Genomic DNA, 19,222 nt, shown 5'->3' with positions numbered 1-19,222 from the left:
ATTTAGGGACAGTGCATATTAGTGATTCGAGTGTGTATTTTTAAATGTAATTTTGTCATACAGGAAAGAGTTGTTTTTGTTATTATTTAATAGCTTTAGTTAGGGCAAAGAGAAGCAATGCTTGTTTTTCCCTAAGATAGTCATAGGTGTGCCAGAATAAATCCATGCAAGTGCACGGGTAATACAAGGATGCCTCGGAGTCGGCAGCCAATCATTTGGGGGTTTTCTACAGACAGAGGCTGCCATACATTGCTGCTACCTGACTGAGACACTTTTTTCAGACTTACAAGACCTTTACATGCACACAGACATGATTAATAGCAGCAATACCAGCTGTTTTACTGAACCCAGGAAAAATCTCATTGCTTCACCATTACTCATCTGGTTTTAATTTGAAACAGTTTACTGGTGAAATATCTTAGAAGTGCAGATGTACATTTTACATGTGTGCCACCAGATCTAGAAGAAGAGTCACTGCATAGTTTCTGTTGCATTAATGAGTAGGTTCCCCAGACAATATCTGTTGTTTTTTCCCCCTGAATATTTTGTTCTTAATGTTGGCATCCCCCAAACTGACGTCAGGAATAAAACTTGTTAGTCAGAGGCGCTATGGATTCCTTCACAGGCATTTGGTGGATTACATTGTCACTGGCTTCAGCTTCTTGTGCATTCTTCAAAAACTGCATTACAGGGAACATCTGCTTTGCTGTTTAGAAAGTGCTAAACATGATTAAATTGGATGTACTGCAAAAGAGGAAAATACAGACTCAGAGAGTGCAGGCTGGGGTGAGGCTGTGGCTCAGCTAGTCATAATAACTACATTTGGACCAAAGCGGAACAGAATCCCCTTTTCAAAACAATTGCCCATTGGATTTGGCAACTCACACAGAATAGTTTTGAGAGACCAAGGCTTGTCCCAATACACATTCAAATCAAGAGGCCACAGAGGACCATCTAGATGGAAAGAACACGGAAAGGGGCTAGTATGCCATGAGCTCACTTATCTCCCACCAAAGTCACTGCTTGCTTTAAATTGCATCCTTTACATTTAAAACAGCTGCTGCCCGTTAGAACTATGTAGCTGAATGCCTTTTAACCATATGGTGGCAAAATTCCAGACCCTTATCTTCATCTGCTTACATCTCAATGACGTTCATAATACCTCTTCCAAACAACAAGAGGATGTGCTTTCCATTGCTATCTTTTCCTCTAATGAAATCTTTGATATCAGTAAATTTTGTTAATAAAATTCTCTGCCAAAAACTCTCCATCTCTGACTAAATATGGGGTCCTGTAATCTAGTGTCACTTGCAATATCACTTAATAAAAATTCTTGGTGATTAGAAATGGAAGAGGAAGCCCTTTCTTTATATAGGGCTATTTAGATTTCTGGACTGTCCCATCTGTCATTAACATATTAAAATCTACTCTGGAAATACTTCATAAAAGTGTTGCATTTTCGAGGTAAATTAAAAAGAAATGGAGAGGACAACCCCACTTTTGATGAGAGAGCACCCAGAACCTCTCTCCACTAACAACTAGCTCAGGGGTAGGCAACCTATGGCACATGTGCCACGGCAGCATGTGAGCTGATTTTCAGTGGCACTCACACTGCCTGGGTCCTGGCCACTGGTCCGGGGGCCTCTGCATTTTAATTTAATTTTAAATGAAACTTCTTAAACATTTTAAAAACCTTATTTACTTTACATACAACACTAGTTTAGTTATATATTAAAGACTTATAGAAAGAGACCTTCTAAAAACGTTAAAATATATTACTGGCACGCGAAACCTTAAATTAGAGTGAATAAATGAAGACTCGGCACACCGCTTCTGAAAGGTTGCCGGCCCCTGAACTAGAGTGACCCTACAGTACTGCCATCAAATAGAGAAACAAAAGAATACAATCACCTACCTGTACCCAGCCCATGAGGATGAACCAGCATCTGGAATAATTATCTCCCATCCCCAGGGTGCTATTTTGCACTGCCTCCTTTAGCTTTGCCCCTGTCCTCCTCTCTTGCTGAATGGACATTGTGCCATTCCTTCTTCTCCATACAGTTGCCTCCCACCCCCAATTTCTTCAAAGTCCTGCACTTGCTGCTTTGCTGTGTTTGTCAGCACTGGCCTTGCTGCCTCCTTCCCCCCTCCCTCCCCCCCAAAAAAAGACTTTTTCTCCTGTCAGCTACAGCAAGAGAAGCACACAAAGTCTTGTGCAATGCATTAGAATTGTTTCCAGCAGGCAGACAACAGATGGAAAATAAATAAGTTCAGGAGCACTGGGAATGTTAGTAATGCTGGAGACAGAAAAATAGCATCAGAAAATAAATACATTTAAAATAGTGGGGGAAAGGTTTTCTTTTGATCTTTCCACCAGACACTGGAGGGCCAAATTCAGTTCTTTGTGAGGAAGCAAGTGCCACCATCCTCCCTGTTATTCTAAACCCAGTCTTGGGAGATGCCCAAAGATGAGCTTGTAAGAAGGATGAAGTTCAATATATCCTACCTCTATAAAAATGCAGGCCTTTTAGATCAGGCCTGACATAACTGCTGGATTAGGGAACCTTTGTGTTCCTCACAGTACTAGTCTACCTGTAGCGGTCTATCAGCTTTTAACACTCAATACTTCATTTAATTTTTGTTTCAAATTAATTTTAGTTGAAGCTGGATTCATCCTGAAAAGTGGAACAGGTCCTGGGGTCAAATTTATGATCTATCTGAATGCCCCAGTAAATGGTGTTTTCAATAAATTAGGAAGGAAGAAGGGAGCTGAATTAAACTTTGTCAGATCAGGGGATAGCTCTGAAGAATTTTGCTCCCTCCGCACGGATTTGTGTCAGCTGCTTAAGATGAATGTAGCCTTGGGATCACTGGGCCCAGTTCATTCCTGGTATAATAGCATTGACTTCAATGGAGATTCACCAGGGATGAATTTGACCTACTTCATGTACTACCTTGTGCCTGTCTCCGCCACCAGCTTTCCTGTGCCTGAAACAAGTCTGTATTATGGTGCTGTGTTCATTCATGGACCTGCACCAGGGGCTTCTGAAGATTTTCAGCAAATTAGATAGAAAAGTGTGGTTTTTTAAACAAACAACCATTAGCACAAATAATACCTGGGTGTAACAGGTGGAACCTCAAGTCCTCCCACGTCTGGTCCGATGAAGATGGACCATTGCATGCTGTTACCTATAGAATCTGTGTGCAAGTTCTCTATATCAAAGATGAGGGTGGCTGTCGTCAGGCCTTTTTTCCTTCAATGTAGTTATATCTTTCCTGTTGCACATGCAACCAGCCTATGAGCCGAGATGGCATGCTCACATTTCAGATCAAACTGTGCTTGAGTTCCATTTTGCCTCATAAATTAGCTTTAATGAGTAAATGTAAGAGATGAACTTCTGGAGGTAAGATCTATAGAAAACAATGCCTTTACAGAGGGAAGACATAATCATCTACTTTCTTATGGAAAATCCCTTTAAGTTAACAGATGTAGGTGAGAAGGCTTTCAGAGTGCCTATCTGCTGCCAGACCACTTCTTAGGAGGATTTGTTTTCTTCATACTGTAATGCAAATAGGTGGTAGGAACTGGTTGACTCTTTGATTAAGCTGTTTTCAGCTGCCTGGAGTTCCTCAACAGTTACTTCTCCTGGCTGACAGGCAGTTGCTAGAGCCCCTGTGGAGAACAGCTGTTCAAAGGAGTTTACCCAAACATCTGCAAGTGCAAAACTCAAGAAGGCACTCTGCAATGTTAAAAATACTAGTTCAGCTTAAGTCTTGTGCCCCATTAGCCCAGCGTGCAGGGACCACTTATATGTCAAGTTGCTAATTTAGGAGGGCTGGAGTACATCATAAACAAAGTGCTCTGCGGTAGAGGACAAATCGTCCCCCACCTCCAACTGCCCTCAGCCCCATTCATCAATCGTTTGGGCGTGTGTACATTTCCTGACTCTTGAGGAAGTGAATTCGGTATATAGCATATGGTTGTCTATCACATGCACTGGAACTTCAAGGATAAAAAAGGACCAGAGTAATACAAATCTATATTTATAAATTTACCTTTTTTGTTTGTCTTGTCATGATGTCTGATTGTGGTGGTACTCACCAAAGTCTAGCCCCCAGATCCATTTTCTGTTATAGACAGGAGGGGGGTTCAGTTTGCAAACTCAAGTTAACTATGGCTTGCTCTTTTTCTCTTTGGGTTCTTGGATTTTGTTGTTCTTATTGTTGCTTTTGTTTTTTGCATTTATCAGTTGTGAGCCGTTTACTAAAAATCTAAACTATTTTCATCCATGAAGATCTTGTAGGTGTAACTGTGAGGGGCTAACCCTATGTTCCCAGTTGTGGAATGTGATTGAAAATGGATACCCACCTGCCTCTATTTCTAAAATTTAATTACAGATGAATATTTCGGTTTCTCATTATGCTGTTAAATGGAGAGGAGATACAATTGTTAGTGGTGAGGGTGGTAGAAAGAGACACCTGCACATTTCAACAAGATGATCTTGTTTTAAGGAAATAATTATTTGAGTATACTTCCTATGTATGTATGTGTGTGTGTAGGAATATATATTCATGTACAGTACACACCTACACATATGTATATTATATAATTTCTCAAAGAGACCCATTATTTTTCAGTTTAAAATTAATTTAGTACTGGAAATGTTCCTTTTCAGCACATAGATGTTCCATCTCTTAGTACAGGAAGTCAGGACTGCCATATCCAACCTATCTTGGCCATACGGTTAGGCCTCAGCTGGAGTATTGTGTCCAGTTCTGGGCGCCGCATTTTAAAAAAGATGTGGAGAAATTGGAAAGGGTCCAGAGAAGAGCAACAAGAATGATTAAAGGTCTTGAGAACATGACCTATGAAGGAAGGCTGAAAGAATTGGGTTTGTTTAGTTTGGAAAAGAGAAGACTGAGAGGGGACATGATAGCAGTTTTCAGGTATCTAAAAGGGTGTCATAAGGAGGAGGGAGAAAACTTGTTCACCTTAGCCTCTAAGGATAGAACCAGAAACAATGGGTTTAAACTGCAGCAAGAGAGGTCTAGGTTGGACATTAGGAAAAAGTTCCTAACTGTCAGGGTGGTTAAACACTGGAATAAATTGCCTAGGGAGGTTGTGGAATCTCCATCTCTGGAGATATTTAAGAGTAGGTTAGATAAATGTCTATCAGGGATGGTCTAGACAGTATTTGGTCCTGCCATGCGGGCAGGGGACTGGACTCGATGACCTCTCGAGGTCCCTTCCAGTCCTAGAATCTATGAATCTATCTATGAATCTATGAATCATATTGGTATCACCAAAGTTCACATGGGTACTTAGGCAACTGGTCCCACTTTATATTAAGATTACATTAATAAATAGTTTATAAAGGTTCATGAGTGATTAGTTAATGTTAGATGTATGTTACAGGCATGAGTAGAGGTGTTATAGTGGTTATAAGCACATCTATCGGTGTTGTACATGGCTATAAGCCACCCATTGAACTATTGGACTCTGCAATAATCTATAACAGTTGATTATCCAATCATTTACTAATTCTTTGTAAACTATTCATAAATATACCCTTAGTATGAAGTATGACCTAGTAACTGAATCCACCTGACACATGAAAAAGTATGAGCTGGGTTTTAATGAATCAATGCCCATTAAAAAAAAAAAAATCCCATTCAGTTGTGTGATTTCTTTTTGTGTGAGAGAAAAGTTCATCCTAACTTTCTGGTAAATGTTTCAGTCGATTTAGATATATGCTTCAGTGCTTACCACCCTTATATGAGAAAGACATGTACATCTTGGTATGCCACCTACACTCTCCTTTATGTAAAAGGCCCTAGTAAATATGCAGATCCGCATAAAAATGCTCATACAGGAGAGCGCATATAGCACATGCACAGCTGGGCCTAGGCTGTATGAACTCAGCCTTTTACAAACTAAAACTCACCATTTTACTCCTTGCAAACACTTTTTCTTCACTGACTCTTGTGATGTTTTCCTGTGGCTTGTTGACAGTGTATTCATTTTTAAGAACAGGTGAGAATGAAATATCAAATAGGGGTTTAAATGGTATTTTTCTAAGTACTGTACCTGTCCAATAGGAGACTGGTAATCTGTTCATTCCAAAAACTAACCCATGCCATAGAAACAGTACTAAACTATTCCCCAATAATGATCCGAAACTTGACTGCTTACAGCATTAATGTAGAATTCTGTAGTAAATTTTAATTAGAGATATTATTGTACATCTGGGACAAAGTCTCATTTTTGCACCCAAAAGTGACTGTGGTTTTAGATAAGAGTAAAAATCTAATCACATTTTTAAATACCACATTTTGGATAGAATTTAAGTAAGCAAACAATATGGAGACCAAACATCTGAGGTGACCGAAAATGTAATTGCCACTGATCTGAGTTGAAAAGTAGATTATAACCTCCTCTGAAACACAAATGCTGTGGAAAATCTTGTACTAGTCCTTGGTAAAAATAGGCAGTAAATATCTGTGACATGTCTCTGTGAAATGTATGTGACTTAAATCCCAATAAATATAGAATTTTTAAAATAATTACATGGTATTTATATAATGCTATGTAATTTAGTTGCCATAACAGTAGAGAGGACTGTTGCTGCCTTGACTGACTGACACACAGTATAAAAATAAGATATTGCGGTAGTATGAGTTGTTTACTGAGTTACTGTAAAAAAAATCAGCACAATATTGCATGGAGGGATAGCTCAGTGGTTTGAGCATTGGCTTGCTAAACCCAGGGTTGTGAATTCAATCCTTAAGGGGCTATTTAGGGAACTGGGGTAAAAATCTGTCTGGGGATGGGTCCTGCTTTGAGCAGGGGGTTGGACTAAATGATCTCCTGAGGTGCCTTCCAACCCTGATAGTCTGTGATTCTGTGAACTGTATTAAGTCTGCTGAAAACAATTTTTGCAATCATTTGAATTGAACCTACCCAGTATGTGTGTGTGGAATGATAACTGGACAGGTAATTTGGATCACTGCAGTACATGGTGTATGCTATACTAGCAAACATTTGTTTGCAAAATCTGCTGTACTCAGATAACTAAATTGATAATCACATAGAATGGGCCAAATTCTCTGCTAGTACAAATTCTGTGACACGCACATTGTATTCACAACTTTTTTTAAAAAAGAAGAGGCTGAAAATACACTTAGAAACTACGAGAAAGAGTCAAGTGATTTAAAGGTTTACTTGGTTTGTTTAGGATTTGTTAAACATTTGTATGAATAGGTTTTTCTCTTTTTAAGAGAAAATTGTGGTAAATCCACTGAATCAACAATGGTGCTATGCCAGTAGTCAGCTAGTGTACAAATCTAATTTTATGAAATATACTTAAGCACAGATGTGAGCCATGGAATCTCCATACATAGAGTGTGAATAAAAATATATAGCTAAACACAGTATTTGTGAATCTGGGTGTATGTGTGTGTTTCCAGGAAAGGGAGACAGAGATCTGAAATTGTATATATTCTTCCAAAGCTGAACTGTACCATTTATGAGGAAGCAGTCTCTACTCCAGTGAATCTCTCATCAATAGCTTTGGGGCACCAGGCAACATACTGTTAACACTGAACAAAAGTGCATACTCTCTTGTGTCTTTTCAAAATCTCATTAATAAATTCCAGTCTTAGGCAATAAAATCTTGGGCCAGACCTCCCCACTGATCAGCATCAGATTGCAGACTCTACACTGGGTCCCTCTACTAAAACGCACTTTATTTCAGACCCAAGCTCCAACCTCTTCATCCAAGCCCTAAGTAATGAAATTACTGTAAAACTGTTAGTAAGACGAAATCATCATATGCCAATTAGTTCAAGCAAAACTAGACTCTGTCAAACTTTTGGATATAGCAATACTTAAATTATTTGAAGTTCAATACACCAATGTCTCAGTTACCTTTGTTCTGTTCACAAGCATCATGAGTACTGAAACTCTCCTGGCCCCCACTGCTCATGTTGTATTGCTCACCTAGTATTTCTTATTTTCGTAACCCCCTGTTCAGTATTTCAACCCAAAACTGGAAAAAAGAAAACTTTCCACTTAAAAAATGATGTTTGTATCTGGGTCACGCTTTTAGAACAAAGGAAAGGTAGTTGTGTTCAGTGTGTACTTTTTCAGGATGTGAATTTTATTAAACTGCACTGGCAATTTTAATTTGCAGTATATAAACTCTCATTCTCTCTTTCATTATATGAAGCAACAGCATATAGAAGAATTGTCCTTCCTCCCCCATTGAATTGTTATATACAAAATGGTCCCATCAGATATGTTTGAAATAGGTGCTGCAAAACCATGGTGATAAATTCAGTATAAATGCTTAGATTAGATACACTAATTAGTTTAAATATACTTCATTTGTGAGTGGGCACACGAGAGTTGAGGATCACCGATGAAGGCAAGGATTTATTTTCTTGTTCTTCTGTATATATAGTAATACTTTATTGCTTTATCTTAGGTTATTTGATCATTCCACAGAAGGTTTTAAAAACTGGGAGTTCATGACTACTCATTGCTGGGGTGAAAAAGCAGCAGGTGACTGGAAGTTGGAGATTCATGATACCCCATCTCAGCTGAGAAGTTTCAAGTCTCCAGGTATGAATCCATCCTTTAGTTAGGCTCAGTGGTCCAGAAGAATATGTTCAGTTGCATGCAGTACTTGGGCTAATTCCTGCCCTCATTTACACTTGAGCAGACACACTGATTTCAATGGGATTGCAGAGAATTGAGGCAGAATTTGACTCCCATCTATTTGTTGTGCTTCACTTCCACACTTTTATTACTTGTCTTCTGAGACCCGTAGCTCCTTCTTACCATGAACCTACTTCTGGTTTGTGTGGAAAGAATGGCAACAATGCAGTGTTCTTGGGGGCAAACTTCCACTTCCTTTATCCCCACCATGTGAAAACTTGCCATCTCAAGGTATAAGTTGCACTCCACAGCTAGACCACACCAGGCTTGTGAGTTTTGGCAGCCAAGAGTCAGTGTCTGAAAATACAAAGGGATTTAGAGACAAATTTTCAGAAGGAGAAGCCCAAGCTTGGTATGTACAGTTGCATGCCTGCATTTTTAAGGCAGCGAACACAATAGCATGTACAAACTGGGCAACCTTTACATCAGGCTGATGAAGGCCACTCCCCTCGTTGTAGCTGATAAAACTGCTAGCAATCTCTGTCCACACACTTTCTCCAATCCATGCTCACTGCGCCAGCTACAAGGAGGGAAGAGGCCTTGATCAGTTCTCCACCACTGGAGAATCCACACACACACACACACCATACTGGGGTGAGCCTCCCTTAGCCTCTACACCTGCTTTGAGGTTTCTTTGTGCTGCCATACACAAGACAAAGTATCCCCGACCTTTTTATTCTCCCGCTTTTGAATCTATTCTTGGTTAGATATGTTTTTAGCCTCAGAAGATCTCCTGCTTATAATTCCTGTTCCACACATAGGTCCCAATATGTGGTCTGATCTTACACTAGTATATGCAAATACCAAAAAAAATCAATACAAATAGATCAAATAAATGAAGATTTAGGTTAGAATTTTCAGAGGGGCCCAAGAGAGTTAGGTGCCAATCCCCATTGACTTGCAATATGAGATGATTATCTTAAGTATTCTGAAAAAATCTCATCCCTAAGCCTCATTTTCAAAAAGATATACTGCAAACAAAAAAATAGCACCACTAGTAATGAATATAGAGTAGAATGCTTCTCTTGATATCTCACATCAAAATAAACGAGATGCCCTCAAACCAGTTGTCTGAGGGCGTTTAATTTCTGTCAAGATTTATTTCAATAAAAAATATTGAAGAAGAAAAATTACATCAGCAAGAAATCTAAACTAAAAATGGTCACAAGAGTTGGAGTACAAAGAATGTATTGATAATTATGTAACAGTGAAGCTAAATTAACACTTATAGTACGATTGAAAACACTGAGAATCAACTCAGTGAACAACATTGCAATAAAGGTGGAAAAATCCGAGTGATGACTAGCCTGTGACATTTAAAAAATGTATAAAAATTCAAGATTAACTATCTAAAATCTGATCAGAGTCACCATAACATTGCCACTAGGCATGTTGGTTTAGAATTCTATGAAGACAACAAAATATATTACCCTTCAGAAAACTAAGTAAACTCACAAACCATTCAAGATTTTTTTAATTGATTTACCTAAAATGAATCCTAAATTGCCAAAATAAGATATGTCTGATACACAAGATAAAATATATGAAGCCATACAAATATATTCTTGATAGTTTAACACCAGAATTTTATTTTTAAACAGTTAAAAATACACTTGTTTCTGAATTAGAAAATATATAATGACACTCAAAAATCTAAACTGCTTTTACCAAATATGATGACCACCTTCATATCACCAGTACACAGGAAAAGAATAAAACACTAGCTATGAGGCTTGAAAATTATATATTTAAAGTTGATTTTGTAAAAAAGTTTGTGGCTTATAACATAAGCATATTAAATATCTCCAAATTCAGCCTTGTCAGAAAGTCCCATTAGTAGTTTTGTTATCAGATGTAGAGATGGCCTTTTGTCCTGTGGACTGGAACAGTGTTTTTTTCTCTCTTGGTTGAAATTGGATTTGTCTTAAGATACTTATATTGGAATACTACACCTTCTTCTTCGAGTGGTTGCTCATGTCAATTCTAATTAGGTGTTTTCCCTAGCAGCATCCGTTGGGTCGACCTGGGTGCCCCCTGGGGTCACGCCTTTATGGCGCTCAATATAGGGCCCTGCCGACCCTCCATCCCCTCAGTTCCTTCTTGCCGGCTGGATTTATGGATTTAGAAGACTAACTTTAGGCACCCAGTTTTGAAGGGCTTGGGTACAGCACTCTAGAGGCATGGAGCAAAATACAGTCTTCTTCAGTTTTTCAGACATCACTCAGCTATCTCTAGTCTGATTATCTTCTCAAACCAATTTTCACTGATGTCATTCCATTGGCTTCAATGGAGTTCCTCCTTCATCAGGTTATTAAAAAGGAAGCCCATAAAGTCAATGGTTGGCAACTTCATCAATATTTTAATGTTACCAAATTTATTCTTGGGGTAGCCAGAGGCCTGCCTTACTCCAAGGAATTGGTTAGAGCAGCTTGCAACAGCACCCTAAGAGTCATCCCCCAGCCAAGTACAGCAAAGAGCAATGCATTCCAGCCACCTCCCTCCCTCTCTGCTGTGGCATGCTCCCTATGCTAGAGCCTGAGCGAGGGCTGGCATAGAGCCACTTCGGTAGTTCTCCACCAGTTCCTTATAGAGGGGCTATTCTCCAGAGTCCAGTTATAGCCCCTTTATGCTACCAGGGCAGTGAAAAGGGGACAAGCTAAAGAGAGGATTGAGTTCCACCAAATTTTATATAGGACTTACATTAGTTCTAATACCTAATACTCTTTAAGGACCTGTTCCTGCAAACTCTAGCTTGAATGAATATTCCTGTTGATTTCAATACTTTATACTGTATGAACTGCAGCACAATTAGTGGCTTGGCATATGGAGCTAGATCTTCAAGTGGTATACATTGGCAGAGCTCTACTGATTTCAATCGAGCAATGAGGATTTACAGCTGGTGAAGATCTAGCTCATGTGATGCAAAGAAGTTGTAAATGCAGTAGACCTACCCAGCTGAGGATTTCTCTGGCAGCTGTCACAGAGCTATCATAGCCGTCTCCTCCAATACCCAGCTGTAGAAGTCCACAGCTGGTATATCAGCCCCTGGGGCCATAGTTAACCAGCATAGTTTAAAGAAATCCAGAGGCTTCTCTAAACTGTCAGGAATCATGCCAAAGGGAAATCATCCCCCATATCTTCAGATGCACCCAATGGTTAGTGGGTACAGCTGAGAATCTGGACCTGGAGAAGTGATTCTTCACTGCCTTGAACCTTATGTAGTCATTTACACCTCTGCAAGATGGGTGTAAAACACCACCAGACCCGAATATCAATGTTAGACACCCACTCTGCATTCACACGCACGCATGTAAGTGACAACACAGGATCCAGGACAGTGGAGAATTCAGGCCTGGTTCTTTTTGTCCTCTTTAGCACCATTTACTCTTAGCATCCAGAGTCCAATAGCATTCCTGTTCAGAAAAGATGTGTTAATGCCTGGCATATGTTATCCAAGGAAAAACTCAGATGTTTGAATTTGTCCTGGCAGTGATAGATCAGTAGGCAGAGTGTGAAGTAAGTAAAGGTGCATCAGTACAATCTATGATAGTTACCCAGTTTATCACCATAGTCTGCAATTGATCACACTGCTATCCCCACCATATGTGTTTTGTATTTCTGCATGTCTGTAAATACTTGTTTAGCTATCAAAAAGTTTTATAATTAATAACTACAGTTTTCCTGTCTCAAAATGTGAACAAATGGCCAACCCATGTAATGTTTCTGATGTCATCAGAACCTAGCATTGGGCAAGGTATTGTCACATCTGTTAGCCATAAAGAAAAGCAGCATCCAGTTTATAAAAAAACAATGTATGTTATTTCTGCATTTAATTCAGCAGAATTTATGGGGCAAAGTGCAGACATATGCTGTCTATGAAACACTGTGATATACTGTTTCTCCTACACATACAACTAGGGATCTCTTAGTTATGTACTAAATATAAGGAGGGAAAGGGACTGTGCTAGCCAGACTAAATGGTGGAATCAGCCAAAACAAATATTTTGGCTCAAATGTGTATGGTTTATATCTTTGTTATAAAAGTGTGTGTCTGTGTCTGTGTGTGTATTTTCATTGTGCAAATTAAACCTGCCTTGAAGCAGACTTCATTTACGTGCTGACAAATTCCATGGATTTTCTCAATTTATCGACTGAACTAGTCTTTAAAAGGAAACTACTCCCATGGTAACGCCTGCATTACTCTCCCCTCCACTTGTTTAATTAAGAAACAAGTTAAAGGCCCAGATCCTGTAAATAGATGTGCTCGTGTAGATCACTGCATGCATGCAAAGTCCAAGAATGGTAGCTTCACTAGGACTCAGATTCAGACTTTAAGGCCAGAAGGGACCATCATGATCATCTAGTCTGACCTTCTGAAGATTACAGGCCACGGAACCTGACCACCCACTCCTGTAACAGGCCCATAACCTCTGGCTGAGTTACTGAAGTCCTCAAATCTTGATTTAAAGACTTCAAGTTACAGAGAATCCACCATTTACTGTAGATCAGACCAACAATTGATCTGTGCCTCATGTTGCAGATGAAGGTGAAAAAAACAAAGCGTCTCTGCCAATCTGATCTCAGAGAAAAATCCTTCCAGATTCCATGCATGGGCAGCAAAAATAAGTGGAGTATTTCTAGCGGGGTCCTGCAGAAATTGGTTCTTGGACCAATATTTTTGTCAATGATCTGGAAAAAATTATAAAATCATTGCTTATAAAGTTTGCAGGTGACAAAGATTGGTGAAGAATTAAATGATGAGGGCAGGGTGGTCTAGATCTGTTAGTAAAACATATTATTTGACTGCATCCAGTTTATTACAGCCAAATGCAAGGTCATACATCTTAAAACGTAGGCCATAATTACAGGCTGGTGGACTGGAAAGCTGTGGCTCTGACAAGGATTTAGGGATAAGCACCAAGAGACATGCTGGGGCTACAAGGGGCAATGTGATCCTGGGGTTTATAAGCAGAGATTAAAGGTGTTTGATCTATAGAAGGTTCAGGGGCCACTTCAGCATGATCTTATACAGGGAGATGATGTCTGATACTACAGGGCTCTTTAATCTAGCAGACAAAGGTAAGTGGCTGGGAGGTGAAGCTAGAAAAATTCATACTGGAAATAAGGTGCACATTTTATCACTAGTAGGGTAATTAACCATTAGAACACCCTACCAAGAGATGTGGTAAGTTCTCCATCACTTGAAGTCTTTAAATCAAGGTTGGATGTCTTTCTAAAAGATATGCTCTACCTCAACCACAAGTTGTTGGGCTCAATGCAAGAATTGTGATGCAATAGGTTAGACTATAGGCCCATGACCTTTTCCAGCCTTATAATCTATCAAGAGAGCACAAAATAACATCAGATAAAGGGTAGGATTTCTATCAAATCAGGCTGAAAATCAAACAGTAGGCAATACTGGGTTGACTGAGACAGGTACTATTTCACAACAATCTTTAGTCTGAAAATATAACAATTGACAAGAAAATGGGTGATCACCTCCCATCAGCCAGTCACCTTAGGAAAACCTCTGTTCTTGTTGCTTAAATTTTAGGTGTTGAATGTAAAATCAGAGAGGTAATAGGGCACATAATTTGGGTACCTCACTAGAGGACAGCAACAAAATTGGGAGAATACAGAAAGAGAACTAGGATTTAGTAAAAGTTAATGGAACTTAACTTCTATAGTTTAAAAATACACAGGCAAAGGAGAATATTAAAGCCCAAAACAAATTGTGGAGAGCATTTAATAGAAAGGAGAGGATAAATTTATTTGAATTTTACCATATATGTAGTACGAGTGATCTCTTTAAAGAAAGGTTAATTTGGTTTAAACTTCTGAAAAAAGTTGCTCCGAGGGAAGAGCAATTAGACCAAAGAACAGCCCACCACGAAACGTAGCTGCAGGACTTTTTCAAATATTCACTGCTGACCTATTTCAGTCCCAAGCCTTTCATAATGAGAGACTGACTTGGGCTAAATTGTATAGTGATTTTTACTGTGGGCAAATACAATCAAGGGAGCAGTGTGGCCAAACTTATTTTCCATGTTTTAATTTTATAGTATGGGTTTTCACTGATGGTGTTGTTTTCAGAGGATGACACGGAAGTTTTACTACAGAGATTTTGATAAGTTAGGAGAGTTTTTCTTCCCTCAGTGTGCATTAGTAGACCTCCATTAAAGCCAGTAGGAGTTACTCATTGGGTATTATAAGAAAATCAACCCCCTTAATAAACTGGAATCCCATCGACTGTGCAACTAATTAATTGACAGATTAAGAATAATAAAAAAGAAAAGTTGGTTTACTAGTGTTCTGAAGGAAAGTGAAATGTGGAATGAAAACTTGCCTCATTGAAGTCCATATGAGTTTTCCCATTGATTTCAGGGTCAGGATTTCACCCCTTATATGAAAACTATTTATGTTTTTTTATTGAAGCAAGCATGGAGTATTTAAGTAGTCTTTTATTAGAATTGGAAGAGGTTGATGTGGTGTTAGATCCGATGTATGAAAAACTGATTTAGAAAGGTGAGCTGGTTTGGATTTATACTGAAGCTAAAACTGCATTATCTCTGTCTCACTATGTCCTGCACAAGGACACAGAGATAAAGCAAGGGCTCAGACTCACTCATATTCATTCACAATTTCACATGATCAGTATCAAAATCCACATGAGAGAGAGAAAGAGAGGATGTAAGTAATTTCTAAGATTATGCTTTAAATATTTGACTGCTAGGCAAATTGAAAGAATGGTCCTTAGTTCTTTATGGGACATCCATCCAGCCTTACTCGCCAAGAAACGATTTTCCCAAAGTGGAACGAGTGCGCTCCAGTCCAGTCGAAGACCCTACAGAAGACTATGGGACAGATGACTATGCAGGTGAGTTAGAGTCTACATCTCGAGGAATCATGCATTTACTTTACCTCATGTATAATAGGGTTGAGGACTCATTTGGCACACTGTATGTGCCATTGTACTGTCAGAACGTCACTGCCTAGCCACCTTAATTGTTTGATGTTCACCACTTCCCTATACTCTATTCTTCCTTCTTCTGTCTACTTGCATTCCCTAATTAGACGCTAAGATCTTGGAAGCAGGAATTGTGCCTTTTTGTTTTTGTTTGTTTGGAAGCCACTTAGCACCATGTGGATGCTTCTGGAAACAAATAATAAACAACAAAAATAACCTAAGCAATTGAATAAAACATAACTTGCACAGTTACTTTGATCTGCCTTTCCCTTTCTCTGGATTGAAGAGGAAGTTTGTATGTGTGTTTATAAAACTTCTTTTCATAAGTTAGAATTGTAATAAATATAAACATGCAAGCTTTAGAATAATTACATGCAGGAAAATGAACTTTCTAAGATCAAAAGCATGATGCCAACCAAAGCTCTAGTAAAAAGGCTTTGCACTGAGGTTTTTCCCATGAGGAATGGGAGTGGTGGGACTTCAGTTAAGAGTTTTGATTAAGATACGAGTCATGTGACTTGTTATTTAAAGTTGCACATAAATCTTTTTAATTCTGATTTTTTTTTAAGCATGGCAAGTACATATGGTATATTTCATGATGAATATGCACGGTGAAGAATTCCCCAGCAGTATATATGAACAGCTGTTCGGGATGGTATCATCTACATTGTGTCAGGAGAGACAATCTCCTTCAACTGAGCTCTATGAAAAATTGTCCATTGTCTTCATTGAATCTTTTATTATAACTAGTCTTTCTGGCATCAGTCAATAGTGTCAGAGCAAGAAGGCAACAAGTCTGTGGGGATGTCCTACTTGGGTGTGACATTATCTATTCCAACAATGTCTAGAGCTTTCTGAAAGTACTTAGGCCCATTATGTGTGAAAAGGAACTTTGAAGGTCATTAGCTGGGTAATATTTGATTGGATGATTCTGTGATCAGTATCTCCCTGTCTAAAGGTAGAGTGCCAGCCCCAAGATGACAGCATTATACTGAGAACTTTTCCATTCTCCACTCACTCTTGAACCTCTCTTTATTTTGGAAGGTGATTGAGCCACTCTAGAATCACCTGGACAGACTGAGATTTTACTTTTTATTTTTATTTTTTTCTATTCTTGCTTCAGGCATCAATATGGCATGGAGATGGGATTGGCATATGATGGTTATTGAGCAGCTTTCCATAATGATAATATTTAATCTGCTAATCACTTTTGATGGTATTAGTTATAAACACCAAACCATTGTATAACATTCACATTGCCAGTGTGGACCACAAACTCTGCCTTCCCAAAATGTAAATACAGACCTACAAAATAAACACTATGTATGGGCAAAAGACTCAAAGAGACCCGCTTCAGCTGCTGATTTAGAGAGACAATACACTGAAATCTAGTCCATTATCTTGCCTACACATTCCAAAAATTACATCCAAAATTCCACCATAAACCATACAGCCCAAGTGACCTCAACTGCTCTCTAACCTATGAAGCCACTGGAAGATGCCATTTTTCATTAATATATCTCCTTTTTTCAACTTCCCCTGGTTCTAAGATACCACACCATTATATAATCATCATCTACACACATCCTCTTCTGAAATTATGAAGAAACTGCACCACAAGATAGTGGTCATTACTAGCATCTAGTTGCTATCCAGTAAGAGGCTGTTAGCAAGAAGATGAGGTCAAAGTTAAGGTTACGTGGAGAATCCTAACGATCAATTCTCCAACTTTCAGAGTTAAAGTTCATATGAAAAATATTGTAATGATATTGTGAACAACAGGGCCCCAGTACTCTTATTTAATTATTAACAACAATCTGCTAGTGATAGTCTACCATATACTGTTTGCTCCCAATCTTAGATTTATGTGGGCACACAGAACTATTTATGATAAATGATGTTGTTAGTCTTTGTTAAGGGACTCAGAGACCTTCGGGCATCAGTGACGAAAAATTTAAATGATTTATTTATAATGACAGCATCTATTTGACTCCACAAATAGTATCTGATAAGTCTGTGTTAGATGCTGTGTTAGCTTCACTGTAGCTAGTCACTGAGTCCATATAGGGAACTGGGGTAATTATACTCTGCATTATAGCAATATTTTGTAAGGACCACAGAGTAGCAAATACAGATGTGTCATTTCTCCCCTCCTTTGATTTTTGGATTTATTAAAGGTCCATGCAATGCAGAATGCAGTAAAGTAGGGTGTGATGGGCCAGGACCAGACCACTGTACTGATTGTCTACACTATTACTACAAATCTAAAAACAACACACGGTAAGAAAGAAAAAAACATCTTTATATATCATCCCTTGTTCTATTTTTATCTTAATATCTCTCTCCTTTTCCCCTTTCTACAGGATATGGAATAATTTCTCTTACCTTTAGTTTATTTTACAAATTTGCATAGGAGTTAGAGGAAAGTCCAACTAATTTGAATGTAATGTAGATCCTTCAAACACCATTTCCTGATTAGTCAACCATCCTGTGACTATTTTTTAACAAAATGAACATAAAAACAAAATTAGAACCAGCATAGCTAGTATATAGCATCAGTCACTGGGCTTGGGCAAGCTTGGGGCAGATGTAAATGGTCTGCATCCCCCCCGCCTCTGCCAGGACCGGGGTGGATGGGGATGGGGTAAGGGGACTGAGGTTGGGGTCTCAGCTGGGGGTGGGGGTGGGAGCTGAAGATGCAGCTGCATGCAGAACCAGAGCAGAGCTGGGGGTGGAGAGGGGCTGGGTGGTGCTCCCTCCCTGCCCTCTGTAGGGACTGGCCCACACCCCCACCTCCGAAGGTTCCTCTGTGCTCCCTAGGTGGGGCGCGCCACACAGTATGGGGACCTCTGCTATAGGGTGGTGGGTTTACATCAGTGATGAGACTGCCTTTTCTTCACTGCACAATGCAGGATCTGTGTTCCAAACTGCCCACCTGGTCACTATAATGTAGACAAGAAACGCTGTAAAAAATGCTCACCCAATTGTGAAACCTGTGTTGGAAGCCACAGTGACCAATGCCTGAGCTGTAAATCCGGTTTCTATCTAAATGAAGAATCCAACGTCTGTATTACCAGCTGCCCAGATGGATTTTACCTTGACAAGAGTCAGTATTTTCTCCTGCTTATTTCTTTGGGTTTCCAATATTTGGGCTGGGTTGTTTGGGGAGGTCAGGGAGTAGTTTTTAAGATAAAAAGTGTATTTTGATACATTTGTCTCTTTTCTAAATCTCATTCCTTTTATGAAATTGTAGGGAACCAATCTTGATCAAGTGTGTCTTCCAAAACTACATCTGGATTCTGCTTTGAATATTAGCTCTTGAAAATCATGCTTAGTGGTACATGACAAAATCCTTCCCTTCCTCTTTCTGACTATGAAGTGGAGGTAGCAGAGCAACACTTGTCCCTCTACAATAGTAGATCCACTATGTGGTGGGGGAACATGTGGAAGAATGCATCTTCTTGACTCATGTGCTCATCTCCAGCACATATTAAACATTACTTCCTAAACTGGGACACTATGCTTCCCTGGTAAAC

General features: G+C 39.1%; 1 protein-coding gene across 2 annotated transcripts in view; it reads left to right on the top strand.

Annotated features, from left to right (window-relative positions):
• Positions 1 to 19,222, top strand: part of PCSK5 (proprotein convertase subtilisin/kexin type 5) — a 295,959-nt gene that overhangs the window by 198,816 nt on the left and 77,921 nt on the right. For both annotated transcript variants that reach the window (XM_054032645.1, XM_054032646.1), the window contains exons 13-16: positions 8,487 to 8,623; positions 15,453 to 15,596; positions 17,864 to 17,966; positions 18,599 to 18,792. In XM_054032645.1, coding sequence (XP_053888620.1) covers positions 8,487 to 8,623; positions 15,453 to 15,596; positions 17,864 to 17,966; positions 18,599 to 18,792 — 578 coding nt within the window. The remainder of the gene's footprint in view (positions 1 to 8,486; positions 8,624 to 15,452; positions 15,597 to 17,863; positions 17,967 to 18,598; positions 18,793 to 19,222) is intronic.

This window comes from Malaclemys terrapin, chromosome 6 (genome assembly GCF_027887155.1).
Source record: "Malaclemys terrapin pileata isolate rMalTer1 chromosome 6, rMalTer1.hap1, whole genome shotgun sequence".
Lineage (NCBI taxonomy): Eukaryota > Metazoa > Chordata > Testudines > Emydidae > Malaclemys > Malaclemys terrapin.
Note: the sequence above shows the minus strand (reverse complement) of the source record. Positions and strands in the feature narration are given on the sequence as shown.